This window comes from Cyprinodon tularosa, unplaced genomic scaffold, assembly GCF_016077235.1.
Source record: "Cyprinodon tularosa strain WSP-4 unplaced genomic scaffold, ASM1607723v1 ctg786, whole genome shotgun sequence".
NCBI classification, from domain to species: Eukaryota; Metazoa; Chordata; class Actinopteri; order Cyprinodontiformes; family Cyprinodontidae; genus Cyprinodon; species Cyprinodon tularosa.
This window is the reverse complement of record NW_024039547.1, coordinates 272,807-291,089: the sequence shown is the minus strand read 5'-3', so window position 1 is coordinate 291,089 and position 18,283 is coordinate 272,807. Positions and strand designations below refer to the sequence as shown.

The following is an 18,283-nucleotide window of genomic DNA, read 5'->3' as shown; positions in this document are numbered from 1 at the left end:
CTGCCTTGCTGTGTCACAGTGCATGGTGGTGTTTATGGTTCCCTCAGGAAACTGAAGCTCCCCACAGCCAGCAGCACTCATGCAACCCCCCCAACCCACCCAGTACCTCATGACACCCCCAGTACCATGTTTGGCTGTAGGCAGGACGCCTTTGTCTTATTTCTTCTATGATTGTGGCCACAAATTCTCGATTCCATTATTTCATCTTGATCTATATCGTTTTTTTCAGTAACCTTTGTTTTTAGTCTGCTTAGTTAAAAAAAGCTAAACTCCATCGAGCTTGCTTCCTACACTTCTGGATGTGATGTATTCAGTTGTCTCTGGTGTTCAGTCTGTTATTTCTTATGAAAATACCCGCAATAATCTTGTTTACTCAGTTTAAAAAAATGCTTCCTTTATTGTGCGTTATTCAATTCAATTCAGTTTATTTATATAGCGCCAAATTCACATGACCCCTTTTTCTATATAGTTATATTTCACCTTTTTTTTTGTATTTTTATTTATTTATCTAAGTCCTTCTGTTCAGTTTATGTTTGTAAAAATGTTTTTATTTTGCCTTCTTTCCTGTGTAGTTTAAGGAAATCAGCTTTGCTTACGACGTGCTCACTAACCCTGAGAAGAAGGAGCTCTACGATCGGTATGGAGAACAAGGTTTGCGGGAAGGAGGCGGGGGTGGCCCTGGGATGGACGACATCTTCTCCCACATCTTTGGCGGTGGCCTCTTTAGCTTCATGGGCGGTCAGGGAGGCCGCTCCAGGAACGGAGGACGTAGGAGAGGCGAGGACATGGTTCATCCGCTCAAGTAGGTTAAATCTCCTGAAATCAATCAGCTGTGCTGCGATGCGTCTGTCGCTATATCCAGGTTCCTTAATACCTCACGTTTTCTCCAGAGTGTCGCTGGATGACCTTTACAATGGGAAAACAACAAAACTGCAGCTTAGCAAGAATGTCCTGTGTAGTTCCTGTAATGGGTAAGTTGATCATTGTTCAACCACTGTGGTGTCTGCTGCCCTTTGGTGTTTAACTCGCTCTGATACATATATCTCTGCAGACAAGGAGGCAAGACGGGTGCAGTCCAGAAATGTACGGCGTGTAGGGGGCGGGGCATGCGCGTCATGATCAGACAGCTGGCCCCAGGAATGGTCCAACAGATGCAGTCTGTGTGTACCGATTGTAACGGTGAAGGTGAGACCCAGGCCTTGGTGTTGTCTTTTATTGATTAGTTCTAAGAGACATTTGTAAAGCTTAGCCTTAACTGTAACTACAATACAGTCTCTTTGCTTTAATTGAATCCACTCCAGGTGAAGTCATCAGCGAGAAAGACCGTTGTAAAAAATGTGAAGGCAAAAAGGTGGTGAAGGAGGTGAAAATTCTGGAGGTCCACGTAGACAAAGGCATGAAGCACGGGCAGAAAATCACCTTCGGAGGAGAAGCTGACCAGGCGCCTGGAGTGGAGCCTGGAGACATAGTGCTTGTTCTGCAGGAAAAAGACCACGAGGTAAGGGAATCCATCGTTTTTATCCTAGTAGTTTTATTTGTGTTACTTTAAAAATATGACCTGCTGTGTTTGTGAAGGCGAATTTAGAAGAACGTTGAACTTTAAATTCATCTGTGTGAATTGAACCCGTTTGGGCTGTGAGTGCGATTGTTCCGCTACCTTTTCTCGGAGGAAGACTAACATGAATGGTGATGTTATGATCCATAAAGATGCATCTGCTTCAAATGTCTGCAGTTCTTCTCATATGGTTAATGAATAAGATTATATTGAAATATAAATATTGAATTCTTGCCCAACACTGAACTCATCTTTTGAGACAGCTGAAGGGTTATTGCAGCTCGGACAGGAAGGACTTTAAAAGCAAATTAAAGGAAAGGATTGGAAAACGACTCCTGAATTAAAACATGGAACCCAAAGTAGAGAAGCTAAAAATGTCTGGAAATTATTAAATTAATGTTAGAATACAAGCAGCTGTATTTATCTGAAGCTGAGAGATGCACCAATCACTGACTCAACCATGGAGCACATATGTTACTGAGAAAGAATCAATTTTACATTTGTTAGTTGACTTCAATTGTAAGAAACTATTGCAGTTTCTCAATATGTGTACTTGTGAGTTCTCGTGTGCTTGTGAAACATCATCAGCCTCAGCACTAGTACTGTTCCAATTCACAAGAACAGCAGACGAAAAACAAACTCCCTTGATGTTGTTCTCGCCCCTCCTTCTTTACCCAGCATGCATTAGAGCAGAATTGTCCGTTCCTGAGATTGACAGCTGTCCCAGCATGCACTGCGGCAGCAGCAGCTTCCAGTGTAACGTTCACAGAGCTCAGAGTATTGAGTTAGAAAATCTCTTTTCTGTTGCCTAGTATGTTTTAAGATCATTTGAGGCAAGAACATACTTTTAACTGTCACCATATGCTCCATTTACTGATTTAATGCCTAATTAAAAATTTCTTTTCTGGAGTTGAGAAGACCGCGGCAACCAGCGGAGCTCGGAGGTTAACGTTAGCCCGTCTGCAGCGGCCCTCTCTGCATAGCCGTGTGTGAAGGACAACGCTCTGATTGCGATATTTGTTTTATTTAGCAAAATTTTTTTTTGATTTGTGTTTAACTTACTTTTTTCATATAGTGGGGGAATAACAATTAACACAGTAAGAATTTATTATTATCTAGAGCAGTGTTTTTCAACCCTGGTCCTCAAGGCACCCTGCTCTGCATGTTTCTGAGCTTCAGCACACCTGATTCAGATGATTGCAGTTCAGCAAAGCCTTATAATCTGCTATCAATAGGGGGTTTTCAGGTGACGTCGCGCTCACGTGACTACTCAGCGCGTCCGCCATATTGGGTGGCAGCCTTAGGCAATATTGACAGTGAAAAATGGTGAAATCGTGTGTAATTGTTGGTTGCACGGCCCGTGGAGGTGGAGATCAATGCTCTTTCTATCGCATACCAGCCGTAATCGTGAATCAATGTGAAAAAACAAAACAGCTATCTGAACAACGCCGTCACCTATAGCTGACACGGATATCCAGGTCCGATTTGGACGATGTGAAGCTGGAACACGCCAGAGTCTGCAGTGCTCACTTTGTCACAGGTAATTAACTGTCAAGCATTTAAAACATGTAAGAATATGTTAATAACAGGGCTTGGGCGTCATGACGTATTACTTTCCGTGGCCGCAATGTTGACCGTCTCCGCCGCCGCTACTCAGACTACTGCCTATGACCACCGTGTACTGGACTCCCTCTCTCAGCCGTGTTTTAATTTGATTAATTTCACCTTAACTTGATTTCAACCAGTGGGAAAAGGCTCAAATATGTGAGAAACCCGGAGGGTTTAGGGAGGTTTGGCAGTAAACGTTAATAACCAAACCTTTGAAACACATAGCAGCTGGTTAAAAGTACATTACATGCCTGAGTGGTTGTTAGCACTAACGGTTAGCACTGTTTGCTGGCTTTATGAGCTGCAGCTCCTGAACCCATCCATTCGTAAACTGCACATGAGACTCCAAGGACTTGTAGCTTTGGAACTGTTCGCACACCGCCGGCCGTTAGCCACCTAGCATAGCGAGCCCTGCGTCGGATTGTTTAAATTTTTACCATCTTATTAAAACTCACCCGTCCACGTATGATGGCGATTTCCTTCATGTACATTACTTTGACATCTCGTACCCAACCAGATGTGAACTGGTTGTGAGCCTCTAGACCCTTGTATGCTCTCATTTCCTCAAGAGTGTGCAGAGGGTTTTCACTGAACACCGGGTAATGAACTATGTCACCTTGCTCTACATTTGGCCAATCATCTGGATTAGTGCTAAACAAGGCACCGTGGAGGGCATAGGGGTCCATATGGTCGATCACGGAACATTTTCTCAGATATGTTCCATGATCTGGTGGCTCTAGCGTGCTGGCGTACTTATCCATTCGCGACATGATATATATGATATACGATAATATGCCACCCAAGATGGCGGACCGGAAGCTGGCCAGTGATGTCACTGAAAACCCCCTATTGATAACAGGTGTGTGAAAGCTCGGAAACATCTAAAACATGCAGGGCAGTGTGCCTTGAGGACCAGAATTGAAAAACACTGATCTAGAGACTTTTAATAACAGGAGGTGTAATCTAGCTCAGACTAGCTGAGTGTGTGGCCCAGTAAACTAGCCCCACCTGCCAGCGGCCAAAATAATTTTTGCCTTGGAGTGCTCTAGCCTTGATTGATGCCCCATGCCCTAGAACTGACGGGCCAATCGCAACGCAGAGATGTGTTTTGAATTTCTGGATGCAAAGCGGGTGGGGTTTCAGAGGGCGTGAAGACAAAGCTGCGCGACGCTGGAGAAAGCACAACAAGGAAGATGGCAGCAACTGTTGAACAGTTTTGGTTTGACTCAGCTTTGGAATCAGTTCTGGAAGGATTAGACTTGGGGTTTTGTTGAAAGGTGAGCAGGAAGAGGCTCTACGCTCATTAATTTTAAGAAGGACGTGTTCACTGTTGTACCGACAGGCTGTTTGTTTACACTCCACCACCAGCTTCCTGTCGCGCTTCCTACGTCACAGTCAGTTGCGCTCATTGGTCAGAGCGTTGGCCAATAGGCACAGACATGGTTTGAAAAACAACAGGTTGTTCTCATCAACAATCTCCCGATGTGTCATCCATCGGGGCCAGACTAAATTAAACATTTAATCTCACATTTAGTCTGGTCTACCAGGCTACTTAGCATGTGGTGATGTCATCAGTATGCTTCTGTTCCAAGTGACCAATATTTTTGCTGCATACTCCCGTTCTCACCAAGTCCAGACTTTTCTCTGTTCTTCTGAAGAACACATTTGGCGAGGACACGAGTCCGTATTAGCATTCTAGTAAATTGGGAAACGGCCTGTATTTAACAACAGCTCTGGAATGAATTTCTAGCTTCCACTTCCATAATCTGCTTTAACCCCTACGTTAGTTACAGTTGTACTGGACCAAGTAACCCATATCAGTCTAAGGGTTTTCAGTTCTGCTGAGTCTTTTTCTCCAGTTAATATAAAGTTAGGAAGATGCTGCAAAGTGAATTAAATTTTTCTCCCTAATATAATTTAACCCTAATAATCCAGTTTTAGTTTACTTCAAACCAAAGTCAGGATGAGATTAGTTCCGTCATGTTCCAGCTGAGAACGCTGCATCTTTCAGTTTCTCCCGTGTGTGAGCTTCGCTTCTGTCTGCGGTGAAAGCAGCTCTAAAAAGACCTGTTTGTGTGTTTCATAATTCTGACGAGTCATGTTTTCTGTTTTTCAGATATTTAGACGAGAAGGAAATGACCTCTCTATGACTCACAAGATCGGGCTGGTGGAGGCGCTGTGCGGCTTCCAGTTCATGCTGAAGCATTTGGATGGAAGACAGATTGTTGTCAAATATCCTGCAGGAAAAATCATCGAACCAGGTCAGACTTTTATCTTTTAATTCTGAATCAAGTTGCATTCTGAAGAAAGGAGCTACAAGTAGAAATGTGCTGTGGTGTTATATCAATAAATCAATAAGTTAAATGGACTCACAGCTCCATCGTTTATATTCCCTACTGACTAATGATACTGAATGTTGTTCTAACCGATCACCATCTCTTCCAGGCTCGGTCAGGGTGGTGCGGGGAGAAGGGATGCCACAATACAGAAACCCGTTTGAGAAAGGTGACTTGTTCATCAAGTTTGATGTCCAGTTTCCGGAAAACAACTGGATCAGCCCAGAGAAGCTCCTGGTATGACCCTTTTATCTTCTAATCCGACATCATTTACTTTCCTTTTTCTGCTATCCATGTTTAATTGGACCTCCTCCTTTAATTCCCCAATAAATATTGGATTTTCAGTATTTGGTCTTCAATAATAAATCCCCAGTGTTTGTTTTTATTTTTTTATTTTTTATGATTTATTTATGGTATTTTGGGTATTACAGATACATATTACACCTTATCCATGAAGTGAAATAATACAAAGATTAATTGTGTAAAACAAGGTACTAACAATTAAACAGTTTACCCAGTGTTTGTTTTTATTAATTTGTTATAAATGACCTCCAGAGCTTGACGGTTTGGTCAGCAGAAGCCCGTTTAGTGACTGGTTTGTTTATAATATGTTCTGTTTAGCAGAGAAACCAGTCAAACATGCCAGGCTGGTGTCCTGCATGAAAACTCCTCCGTTTTTTTAACAAGTAATGATTTCTGCATAAACTGTCACCAGAAAATGATTCTGATCGAAGGGAAACTCAAGTCTGTGTTTAACGGTTTTTGTTTGTTAGCATTTAATCTGAGACATTGTTAGTGGGTTACTGCTGATCTAATGCTTCCTAAACTCATCTTAGCTGACATTAGTACCTCGATCTATTACCACAGCCTGTAAAAAGCACTCTTTGGATTACAATATTGTTTAATTAAAATGACCCATTTGCTGCTAAATTTACAATCGTTAGACTTGGATTTCTTTTTTTAGACTTGGACAACTTTTATCGTCATTTTGTATACACATGTATACAAAACAAAAATACACAGTGTATACAAAATAGGGATGGAATGGTTTATGAAAACCGCCCGAACCGTTCGGTTCGACTGTCTCGGTTCGGTTCGCTTCGTTCGGTTCATGCGCTGCTCCTTTTTCTCATAGGCGAAGCGTTTACACTCCAGAGGAGAAGGTGGCGGTACTGCGATCAAAGCCAACCACCAGTAGTAAACAAGAAGAAGAAGCGAAGCAGCGTAGCCGGGTGTAGCAGAAAAAAATCAGTTGTTGTGGAGAATTGTGTGGGTATGGCGAGTGGGAAAGAACAGGCGTTGGAAGACGCGCCAGCAGCACTTTATAGGTCTGCTGTATGGGACCACTTTGCATTTAGAGTGACCTACGATGACGGCGGGAAGAAAGTTGTGGATAAAAGTGCAACAGTGTGCAAGCATTGTGCAACACATTTTGTTTATGCTAACAGCAGCACGACCAACATGTCATGCTAACCCCGAAATCCCACATACTCCGCTCCAGACCGCCTGCGCAAAGCAAAGCCTACAGCCTCCGCTGTGGCTCCCGTCCGCTCCGCTCTGAGTTCCTTGGAGATGGTAGAGGGCAGCGCGAGATGATTAAATTCAAAGCAGCAAAACATGCAGAAATGATCCAGGGTTTCCACGGATCATTTAAATAATTACAATTCATTAATTTTTTGGGATTTTTTCATTAATTTCATAAATTTTTATGGGATTTGGGGGGAACAATCAACATATACCGAACCAAAAACCATGACCACGAAACCGTGAATGAACCGAACCATGGATTTCTTGAACCGTTCCACCCCTAGTACAAAAAGACATTTTAGTACAGCTTTTCTGACAATAAATGAATGTTTCCATCATTCCAGTTTAGCAGTGATCAAATGTAAACTGTGGGAGAAAAAACATGGTGCAAAAAATGTATCGAAATGGAAGTTAAGAGCATTAATAAATTATAATAGATAATAATAAATTATATATGGTGCAAATATACAGTAGTTTTGGTTTGGTGTTATCAGTGTGATGTGATCTCCAAATCATGACATGATTTGGAGATTTTTTCCCCCCAACAGTTCAGCTGGAACAGAAATATTCCAAATCTATTTTCTGATGTCAGGCATCCCGCTGGTCTCAGAGGTTACAGCGTCCGTAAACATGCAGTTAAACAAAAATAGCATGTTTTGAATATTTGTGAAAGTATAATTATTTAAAGTGACCTAAGGCGGATATCTTCAACAGGGGTCCGCGACGGTACTGCATGGGGGTCACAAAAGTTTTCTTTGAATAAAGAGGGATTATTTGTTTATCAACACGGCGGATGCGCGCGCATCTTGACTGCAAAAAGTGCCGGGTCCTTTAAAGCGTCTGGTTGAATGTTGTGATTATACGCGGTTATTCAGCAGTTGCGATCTGCTAGCTAGCGATGTTGTCAGCGTACTACAACAGTTTATCACCTAGTGATAAAATAAGTTATGCTGCTAAATTAACACTAGTTAATGCAATACGTCTTAATGACCCATACGCGGTACATGCCGGTGAGTAGATAAATGACGAGAAAAAATGGCCCAAAATTCAGTGGCTGGACATTCATTCCCACTTGTGCAAAGTGCAATAGGCATTTCCACTACGAATGTGCAAAAGTAAAAAGAAAGGCTAAAGAATGGTATTGTGATCAGTGCAAAAAACAGAAAAACTAGAAAAAATGCACTCTGAAACATAGAGTTGTAACTGTACCTGTGCTTACCATTCAAAGTATGCACTAAGGTTCTCAGTGTGCATCTTATGACAAGAATGTTTAATGTTGTTTTTATTATTGGTTACATGCACAAGAATAAATATATTTCAATGTTTCCTTGACTCTTGAATACTTTATTAATATTTACACAGGGTTTACACAGGTATCAGCTGATTGAATTGTTTTATTTTCAATGGAAAAACACAAAGCAAAATATCTGCATATTTCATTTAAGATTTTGAAATATATCATACAACAGAGGAATGAGGAAAAATCTCAATATTCAAAAGCAAACTGGATACAACACACATTTTGAACCAAAACTGCTGCAAAATGTTTTAAACCACAGCTTTTGAATGTTCAATGAGCTTATGCAGTGAAAATACTTAGGCAATCATTTTTTTCAAAAAATAATATTCAATGACATTTAAACCTCAATTCATAGATGTTAACAACATTAAGGCCTTAATTTTGGCACAATTCAATTAAGGGCTTTTAATTTATTTTCTAGGGACTATGCATTTGCAAATGTTTGTCACTGCTGCACAAACAATTACAATGTCATCTAACAGGTCCGCCTGTGATAAAGGAATAACAGTAGTAAGAATTCGGAAAGTTTTCCATCTCCCTATTATTCTTTCAATGTGTATTTTAACATTGGACAAACGCCTCGATGTTTCCACCTCTTGAGCAGACAACTGCTTTTTACCTTTGGTAAAGTGAGGGATCCTCAGGGTAGCACCACGCAAGGCAAGCTCATCTCTAATGGTAAAACCACGATCTGCTAGTATCTCATCATTTACTTGTAGAAGGTCATAAAATCCAGACTCGGCTGTAAGTTGTTTATCAGAAACACGCCCACCCCAACCTGCAGACAGAAATGTAATTGCTCCTGCAGGTGACATGCCAACCAAATACTTAACCGTGTTATGGCTCTTATAATTTGAATATGTTTGGGCTCTGGCTGTTAAATTTGTTGGCCTGTTAATAAAAATTTCTGTGCAGTCAATAATGCACCTGCAACGCTGGTATTTAGGTTTGAAATATTTTTGCATATTCTTTAAAATAGCATGCTTACTTGGCCACTTGATTAAAGGTTTCAAAATCTGAGACATAATAGGCAGCCAACTTCTTTAGATTTTAGAGATGTCACATTCGTTAACATTAAATCTGAATGCAATATCCTTGTTGGTGAGTCCTAATCTGAGTTTCATGAGTACAGCCAAAAGATGATCCTCTAGGGTCAGAGAGCCACGGATGACCTCAACACTGTCCTTAATCGTCTGCAGGACCCAATTAAAGAGGGCACTGGTTAGACCTGTGAAAAACAGCACCTGTGCTGCTTTACACTGCAGTGACGCAAAAGAGAACTGTGCAGTCCCGAGCATTTCTTTTTATTGTTCATTCTCTGTTTTCAGTTTGTTGATGTCCTCACGCAGGTTATCACACTCTGTATGAAGTTGGCTGTACTTCAGCTGGAGGTCATCATGGACAGTCTGTGGGACCATACCTTCTGAAAAATAAATACAAATTTTATATTCTTATCTTTACAAAAAACAAATGGTTACATTCTGGGTGATCAGTCACACTGTGGGCAAATACCTGTTCGCAACAGATATGAACATTACTAACTGATTAATCACACTAGTACGGAAGAGGATAAGGGCCACTGGAAAAAAAAAGTCAACTGTTTTTTTTTTTTTATTTCCGTATAGTATGGGAAAAAAGTCAGAATTCTGAGAATAAAGTCAGAATTCTGAGAATAAAGTCAGAATTCTGTGATTAAAGTCAGAATTCTGTGATTAAAGTCAGAATTCTGTGATTAAAGTCAGAATTCTGTGATTAAAGTCAGAATTCTGTGATTAAAGTCAGAATTCTGTGAATAAAGTCAGAATTCTGTGAATAAAGTCAGAATTCTGAGAATAAAGTCAGAATTCTGTGATTAAAGTCAGAATTCTGTGATTAAAGTCAGAATTCTGTGATTAAAGTCAGAATTCTGTGATTAAAGTCAGAATTCTGTGATTAAAGTCAGAATTCTGTGATTAAAGTCAGAATTCTGTGATTAAAGTCAGAATTCTGTGATTAAAGTCAGAATTCTGTGAATAAAGTCAGAATTCTGACTTTAATCTCAGAATTCTGACTTTGTTCCCATGTTAAACTGAAATAAAATTTAAAAATTTTAAAAATAATTAATATGTTAACATTTAGGAACACACAGATCTACGTCCCTTTATAAAAATCCAAATGAGTTTGCAGGCCGTCTTGGTCAGGTTAGTAATAAGGTTTCATACCATTATATAGATCAGCACCAGCCTCTATTCCACACTCAGTTGGAGAGATGGAAGAGGGTGTACACTGATGTCCATCTTCTGGACACCTGCTGGGGGTTGCATCCCTTCTTCTTTTTCTCTTATATCTGAAACACACAGGAGAGAACAATCATTTAGTGCAAAAAAAAACCAAAAAAACAAAACAGTTCCACAGGTGTTATCTCCTAAATTCAAGTCCATGCAAATCACATGCTAAGTCATCCCAACTCTCCATATGAGATGTCTAATAAAAACTACATGCTCTGACCTTTAACCGGGGTAACCTATATAGCTACAATATATCAATATTTTTTCTTTGCACTTCCAGTCATACTATGTGGAGTCATGCTTGTAATCAGACAACAATCAAGCACACAGATGTGATACTTACCGCTCCAGTTTTGCACCACCGTCTTTGCCGGGCTGGATTGAGTATGGAAAGATAGACAGGACAAAGTCTGGGCTGTCGATGTCGTCTGATGCCTCTCCTGTACAAATAATGTATTGACGCAATCATCATCATCATCATCATCATCAACCTTTATTACAGACACTAGTCAATCAATTGAAAAGACAGCACACACAGAGAAGTTTAGACCAGACAACCTGATGATGTTAATGATAAAACTTATGGCTGACCCGATGAGTTGCAACTTGATAAGACTGAATCAAGGTACATTAGCTTGTATGCTAGTTATGCTCTAATGTGTTTTGTACGATTCATTAATCCCGTTTATATATGTAATACTTAATAATTGTATGTAAAACCATTGTTTGTAAAACCAGCGATGCCGTTTAGCTTTTTTATAGATAAGACTTACCTGATATAAAGTGATCGCTGCAGATTGATGCATTTTTAATCATCTGCTCGTTCCAATCGCTTCTTCTGATGGCTTGCGACCAAAGACGTCTCTTGTTTGCCTTGAAAGGGGTGCGAGTTGATGGGATTCGGTAAAACTTGCGCGTTTTATTGTTTTTTATCAAAACGGTTCGTGCAACCGACAGCACAACAAGACATGTTAGCGGCTCTTTCTGCAGGCGACATGCGCATTGGTGCCGGAAGTGACGTAGAGTGACGTTGCCTGATAATCCCTCTAAACTTTGTTTTTTATTATTCCCCATGCATTTTTTTCCACTAATTGAAATATCTTTAAATCCACATTAACATGAATTCAACACATTGTACAGGGGTTGACGTTAAGGGTTTTTACCTTTTTCTGAGAAAAAAGTTTGAATTCTGAGGATCAAAAGTTGGAATTCTGAGATTAAAGTCAGAAAAATGGCGCCGGCAACGCTTCTGGGTAGTTTTCATCGAATGTCTATGATTTTAAAGTAATTTTGAGTGATAAATACATTTTTTTGCGATCATAGCACTTGCCTGGCAAATTCAATTTGTACTCTCCCAACGATAAAAACTACTTGCCCTGGGAGATCGGGCGATGGTTAACATCGAGCCCTGCTGTAGTAAACAGAAAAATGGAGGCAGAAGATGTCTTTCAGTCATCAATGCACACATTCAGCGACACACAGGAGCTCTTTCAAGCTGGGCACCGTTTCATTCACAACACCTGTCCCATCAACCAGGAATCAGAAATACTTTAATAATGACTTTCATTAGATGAGTCCATCTGTGATGGAGTGACTATAGGACCAGTTTGATAGAACCCAATTTTTATACAATATATATAATAAGGGGGATCCCACTCCATCTCTCCATCAGTTTGGGGTCAATAGCCTGGAAAACAAAGGCAAAATGAGATGTATCATGTTTTGTTTTAACCAATAATACAGAATTATCAAGAAAACATCTATTGAGCTAGAGCTTGCGTTGGTGACAAACCCTCCCTGCTATTATGGGGAACACGTTCCTTTGATGTAATTTGTTTAAAGCTCCTCCCTCATGAGTATTTTCCATGTGCAGGAGCTGGAGGACATGCTGCCCTCGCGGTCGGAGCCGCCCATCATCACCGGCGACACTGAGGAAGTGGACCTGCAGGATTACGATGCCAGCCAGAGCTCATCGTCCGGCGGCCGCAGAGAAGCGTACCACGACAGCTCGGACGACGAAAGCGGCCATCATGGGCCGGGTGTGCAATGTGCCCATCAGTAATCTCCTGTTTTCAGACATGCACGCATCTATACATATGCATAAGTTGAAGAGCTGACAGGAGGTGTGTGAGCCTGAAATGACAGAATCCAGTACATGGTGCACCTTGTAATTGCTACTTCATGTCATTTACTCAAGTGCTGAAATCTTTTGATCTGCGTCTGAGGAAGTGGCCTGATGGGTAGCCAGATTATTACACTGCTCCTAGATACAAATTAAGATATATATATAGAAATAAGTTGATGCCCCTCCCCTTTACCTCAACCCACCCTGTCAGATCCTCTCATTTAATGGGAGCATCCAGAAAAGGTGAAACAAAAGCTTCTTGGTTGCAGAGTGTGTGACTTGCATTTTTGTTATAGTATTTACATTAATTTAAGAACTAACCGATGCGCACACAGGCGAAGCAGCGGAGCGATGTGACAAAACTATTATTTCTCATTGATTCATGGACTCAACTCAGCGACATTTGTAGGACTCGTTTCTGATTTTTACACCTTTTTTTTTTTCTTTGTAGGATTTTTATGTGTTTTTTCTTTATTTACATTTTAATTCAAGTAGAAATTTGGTTGTGTATATCATTCAAGTGGTTGTTGTTAAGCTTCATCAACTGCTACACTCTGAGCTGTGATTTTTAAAAAAAAAACATTAAATCATTAGTAAAATGGAGAAAAAAACCCCAACCCTGCTATAGTCTGTTTTCTGTGCTGAAACCATTTGCATGTAAAGGAGCTTTGGTTCTCGCACTTACCGAGCATAAAGTAAAGCAGCACTCTTCTTAAGAAATGTCTATGAAGTTGTGAAATAAACTGTTGAAATATCATGTTTGGTGCATCTTTTTTTCTTTCAATATTTGTAAAGAATAAGAACTGAATACTGTAGCTGTGAATGAGCTGTATTTCAAAGAGTTTTGGTTTTTGTCCAAGCTTGTTGTGATTTAATGCTTTTCCAGTCACCCTGTTGGTAATAAATCTGCTTAATTGTCCTGCATGCATTAGTTCATTTCCTGGGACATGCAACAACTTCTAGGTTTGTATAAACTTATGAGATCTATTGCTTTCAATCTGCTTGATCTGGCTTCCTTTGTGGTTTAGCACAATACCTGATGAGGAGTTTGCCATTTTAGGACACTGGTATCTTAACTGTAAGTGGAGACTACACAGTCCTGTGACTTCAGTGACTTTGAACTAGGGATGCACGATATTGGGATTTTAGCCGATATCCGATATGCCGATATTTTAAAACTCATGTAGCCAATAACCGATATCGATACCGATGTTAAAGCTGGACAAAAATAAGTAGTCATTGAAAATAGCAGTTTTATTATCCATTTCTGACACTTTGAAAAATAATCTATTCAAATATATTTTCATATGCTGATATCAAATTGATTTTTATAAACATGGTATCGATCTATTTTACTTTTTAAAATCTCGTGAAATTTCATCGTTCTGTTACAAACTCGTGATATTTTGCAAATTCTTGAGATTTTGTTAGTAAATTAGATTGATACCGCGTCAATATATCAACATATAAAAATATGGCGAATTTTCGGGGGATTTCATAGCATAACGATGACATATAGCAATATTTCATCAGTAAAAGAGATTGATATGGTGTTTTTAAATGGCAATATATCAGCATATGAAGATATTGTGATATTTTAATGTATCAATATTTTTTCCCTCGTCATTAGAAGTTTTTAAGTCTGAAAGGTTTTTGAGGAAGAAGTAGTAGTTTTTATTTTTGTTTTTAGATTTTAGAAACTCAGAAGCTGATCAAATATCGGGTTAAATATCGGTGGGGTGGCCAATGTCCGATATTCAGTTTTGGGGCCGATTATATCGTGCATCCCTATTTTGAACATGAGCCTCCAGAAAACTTGGACCTTGATTTTTACAATAAATGATCAGTCACATTAAAATATTCCAGAGGTGAAGAAAATATCAAAAGGATTAACCATATCTAAGAGCGGAGGTCACGGATTCGTGGATCGCAGTCCGGACCCACGTGCTGGCTTATTCGGACCCAACCTGATTTAAGACATAAATTACAGGTGCTGGTCATAAAATTAGAATATCATGAAAAAGTAGATTGATTTCAGTAATTCCATTTAAAAAGTGAAACTTGTATATTATATTCATACATTACATACAAACTCATATATTTCAGATGTTTATTTTGTTTAATTTTGATGATTACAAATGACAACAAATGAAAATCTCAAATTCATCATATCAGAAAATTAGAATATTACTGAAGACCAATAAAAACAAAGGATTTATAGAAATGTTGGCCAACTGAAAAGTATGAACATGAAAAGTATGAGCATGTACAGCACTCAATATTTAGTTGGGCCTCCTTTGGCCTGTATTACTGCAGCAATGCAGCGTGGCATGGAGTCGATCAGTCTGTGGCACTGCTCAGGTGTTATGATAGCCCAGGTTGCTCTAATAGTGGCTTTTAGCTCTTCTGAATTGTTGGGTCTGGTGTATTGCATCTTCTTCTTCACAATACCCCATAGATTTTCTATGGGGTTAAGGTCAGGAGAGTTTGCTGGCCAATTAAGAACAGGGATACCATGGTCCTTCAACCAGGTACTGGTAGCTTTGGCACTGTGTGCAGGTGCCAAGTCCTGTTGGAAAATGAAATCTGCATCTCCAAAAAGTTGGTCAGCTGCAGGAAGCATGAAGTGCTCTAAAACTTCCTGGTATGTGGCTGCGTTGACCCTGGACCTCAGAAAACACAATGGACCAACACCAGCAGATGACATGGCACCCCAAACCATCACTGACTGTGGAAACTTTACACTGGACTTCAAGCAACGTGGATGAAGTGCCTCTCTTCTTTTCCTCCAGACTCTGGGACCTTGATTTCCAAAGGAAATGCAAAATTTACTTTCATCAGAGAACATGACTTTGGACCACTCACCAGCAGTCCAGTCCTGTTTCTCTTTAGCCCAGGCAAGACGCTTCTGACGCTGTCTGTGGTTCAAGAGTGGCTTGACACAAGGAATGCGACAGCAGAAACCCATGTCTTTCATACGTCTGTGTGTGGTGGTTCTTGAAGCACTCACTCCAGCTGCAGTCCACTCTTTGTGAATCTCCCCCACATTTTTGAATGGGTTTTGTTTCACAATCCTCTCCAGGGTGCGGTTATCTCTCTTGCTTGTACACTTTTTTCGACCACATCTTTTCCTTCCCTTCGCCTCTCTATTAATGTGCTTGGACACTGAGCTCTGTGAACAGCCAGCCTCTTTAGCGATGACCTTTTGTGTCTTGCCCTCCTTGTGCAAGGTGTCGATGGTCGTCTTTTGGACAACTGTCAAGTCAGCAGTCTTCCCCATGATTGTGTAGCCTATAGAACTAGACTGAAAGACCATTTAAAGGCTTTTGCAGGGGGTTTGAGTTAATTAGCTGATTAGAGTGTGGCACCAGGGGCCATCAATTTTGAACCTTTTCACAATATTCTAATTTTCTGATATGATGAATTTGAGATTTTCATTTGTTGTCATTTGTAATCATCAAAATTAAACAAAATAAACATCTGAAATATATGAGTTTGTATGTAATGTATGAATATAATATACAAGTTTCACTTTTTAAATGGAATTACTGAAATCAATCTACTTTTTCATGATATTCTAATTTTATGACCAGCACCTGTACAGATGACAGTGTTTAACTTCACTTGTGCCCTTCTTTCCCATCGCCAGGCTTGCGGCGATGGGAAAGAAGGAGAAGACGACGAGAAAAGGAGAGCAGAGAAAGTGTGGACTGCTGGAAGAACTGTGGTGAACTGGTGAAAGAAAAGTGAAAGTCAAAGATGACCCTGCACATTTAGAGGATGTTTGGCTCAACCTGCTGCTGTGAAGCAGGATTCTCCACCATGAACAGAATCAAAAATAAATCTGGATCCAGGCTCAAAATGAGCACCTTGATCTGTGCTTTAGAATGGCTTAGTCTCCATTCAAACCCAGGTTTAAAGCCTTGCAGGGCAGCCTAAAGCCCACTGCCAACATTAAGACAGTAAAAAGAAAGGAAAAAACAAACGCTCAGTTCAGGGGTTTAATAAAATATGGGAATCAGGAAATTGTCTGTATACCAAACTGGACGACTGTTGCTCTCTCCTTAAATAAACACGTTTTGACAAAAAATATATATATTTGTTTTATTTAAAGATGCAATGTATAACATGGATGCATAAAAACATTTTATTTCAATGTTAAATTCTGTTTAAAGTCACATTATAATCAAAAATGTCTCTGGACCTTTACTGGTTGATGATTTTCTTTATTCTTTATTAGAACATAAAACACATTTTATATAATTTATATTGAGAAAGGTCAGGTTGGCTGTAGACTGTAATACTGGTCAAGATTTCATTCAAAAGTTCACTCAAAAAAGAAAATAAACATTTGCAAAGTAGGCTTCCTCCCCTTTATAATATGTAGGTAAAAGGAAGAGCAAAGAGAACAGGAAGGCTACAGGGAGCAGATGGGAGGACCAGCTTCACCTTCAAGGCTGCAGAGGAGCTGAATAATCTGTTCAGAAACACCAAGGTCATTAATGAAGATAATAATCCAAACTATTCAGTGAAGATTTGATTTATGATTATTGCAAAAAGGTATTTTTCTCCTTTTGCTGTAGTTTTATATATGTGGAACAAACTTCCTGCAAAAAGCAAAATAATCCTGAGATAGTAGTAAATTAGCCGTTGAATATCTAACCTGGATTAATTAAAGGGATAATGTGTATTTCAGGCCACATAATTGTTGGAAATGTGTGCAGTTTTAAGACAAATATGAAGGAAATGTTGCTACCTGTACCTGTGAAAGCAAAGGCCGTGACTTTTTAGTGATATGTTCAATTTAACTTTAGTTCTTTAAGCGAGTTCAGCTTAAATTAGCTTTAAACAGAAGCTGAATGAGGTCATCATTTGTACTTCGCACTATTACGTTGAATATGTCAGCTAATTATTAATGATGAAGAAATGTACTTCTAAGACATCGAGTAATCTGCTTAGAGATCTCTGTAAGCTATTAATAAGCCAGGATAGGTGGGTGAGATGTTTTTGTGTCTTATATTCAGGAATTACGTCGTCAGTGGCGCCGTGGCTTAGTTGGTTAAAGCGCCTGTCTAGTAAACAGGAGATCCTGGGTTCGAATCCCAGCGGTGCCTTTTGTGAATCAAATTTTTTCCCCCCAGCCTTAATCTGCTGAATGTGTTGTTTTTTTGGCCTTTAGGATGCCAACCACACACTTACGCTCACAGATCTATGTCTTGCAAATAAACTCAAATAATGGCTTTTTGAAAATGTAGAAAGGTAAATGAAAAAAATTGTTGCGCATTACGTAGGATAAAACTGTGTTAGGTTACTCTTTATTATGGAAAGGACGGAGAATAGCATGTGGCCGAGATGTTTGGTGCATATGGGTGGCATTCGCTGATCAGAGAAGGATTATGATCGGAAATAGATCGAAACAGGTGATCCAATCGATCTAATTTAATAAGTAGTGGCGAACAGCTCCCTCATCTGGAGGACTGAAGAATTACAAGTAACACCAGTAGAAGAAGCTGTGTCATGAAATGTACACAGATAAAACTATTATCTGAACATGTAAATCTGTGA

General features: G+C 39.7%; 1 protein-coding gene and 1 non-coding gene across 2 annotated transcripts; both read left to right on the top strand.

Annotated features, from left to right (window-relative positions):
• Nucleotides 1-564: 564 nt before the first annotated feature.
• On the top strand, nt 565-13,475 carry LOC119773825 (dnaJ homolog subfamily A member 2-like). The gene is made up of 7 exons (XM_038270998.1): nt 565-802; nt 891-971; nt 1,052-1,185; nt 1,302-1,498; nt 5,280-5,424; nt 5,609-5,736; nt 12,467-13,475. The coding sequence occupies exons 1-7, from the start codon at nt 684-686 to the stop codon at nt 12,653-12,655; spliced, it is 993 nt and encodes a 330-aa protein (XP_038126926.1). The 5' UTR covers nt 565-683; the 3' UTR covers nt 12,656-13,475.
• A 4,283-nt stretch (nt 13,476-17,758) lies between these two features.
• trnat-agu lies at nt 17,759-17,832 on the top strand. Its single transcript has one exon. It is a non-coding gene; the product is annotated as a tRNA-Thr (tRNA).
• Nucleotides 17,833-18,283: the final 451 nt, after the last annotated feature.

Excerpts from the sequence above, each read along its gene's own strand:
- LOC119773825 (XM_038270998.1), top strand. The coding sequence starts at position 684 with ATGGACGACATCTTCTCCCACATCTTTGGCGGTGGCCTCTTTAGCTTC. Across the intron at positions 803-890 it reads GACATGGTTCATCCGCTCAA|AGTGTCGCTGGATGACCTTT; the intron begins GTAGGTTAAATC and ends CGTTTTCTCCAG. Across the intron at positions 1,186-1,301 it reads TACCGATTGTAACGGTGAAG|GTGAAGTCATCAGCGAGAAA; the intron begins GTGAGACCCAGG and ends AATCCACTCCAG.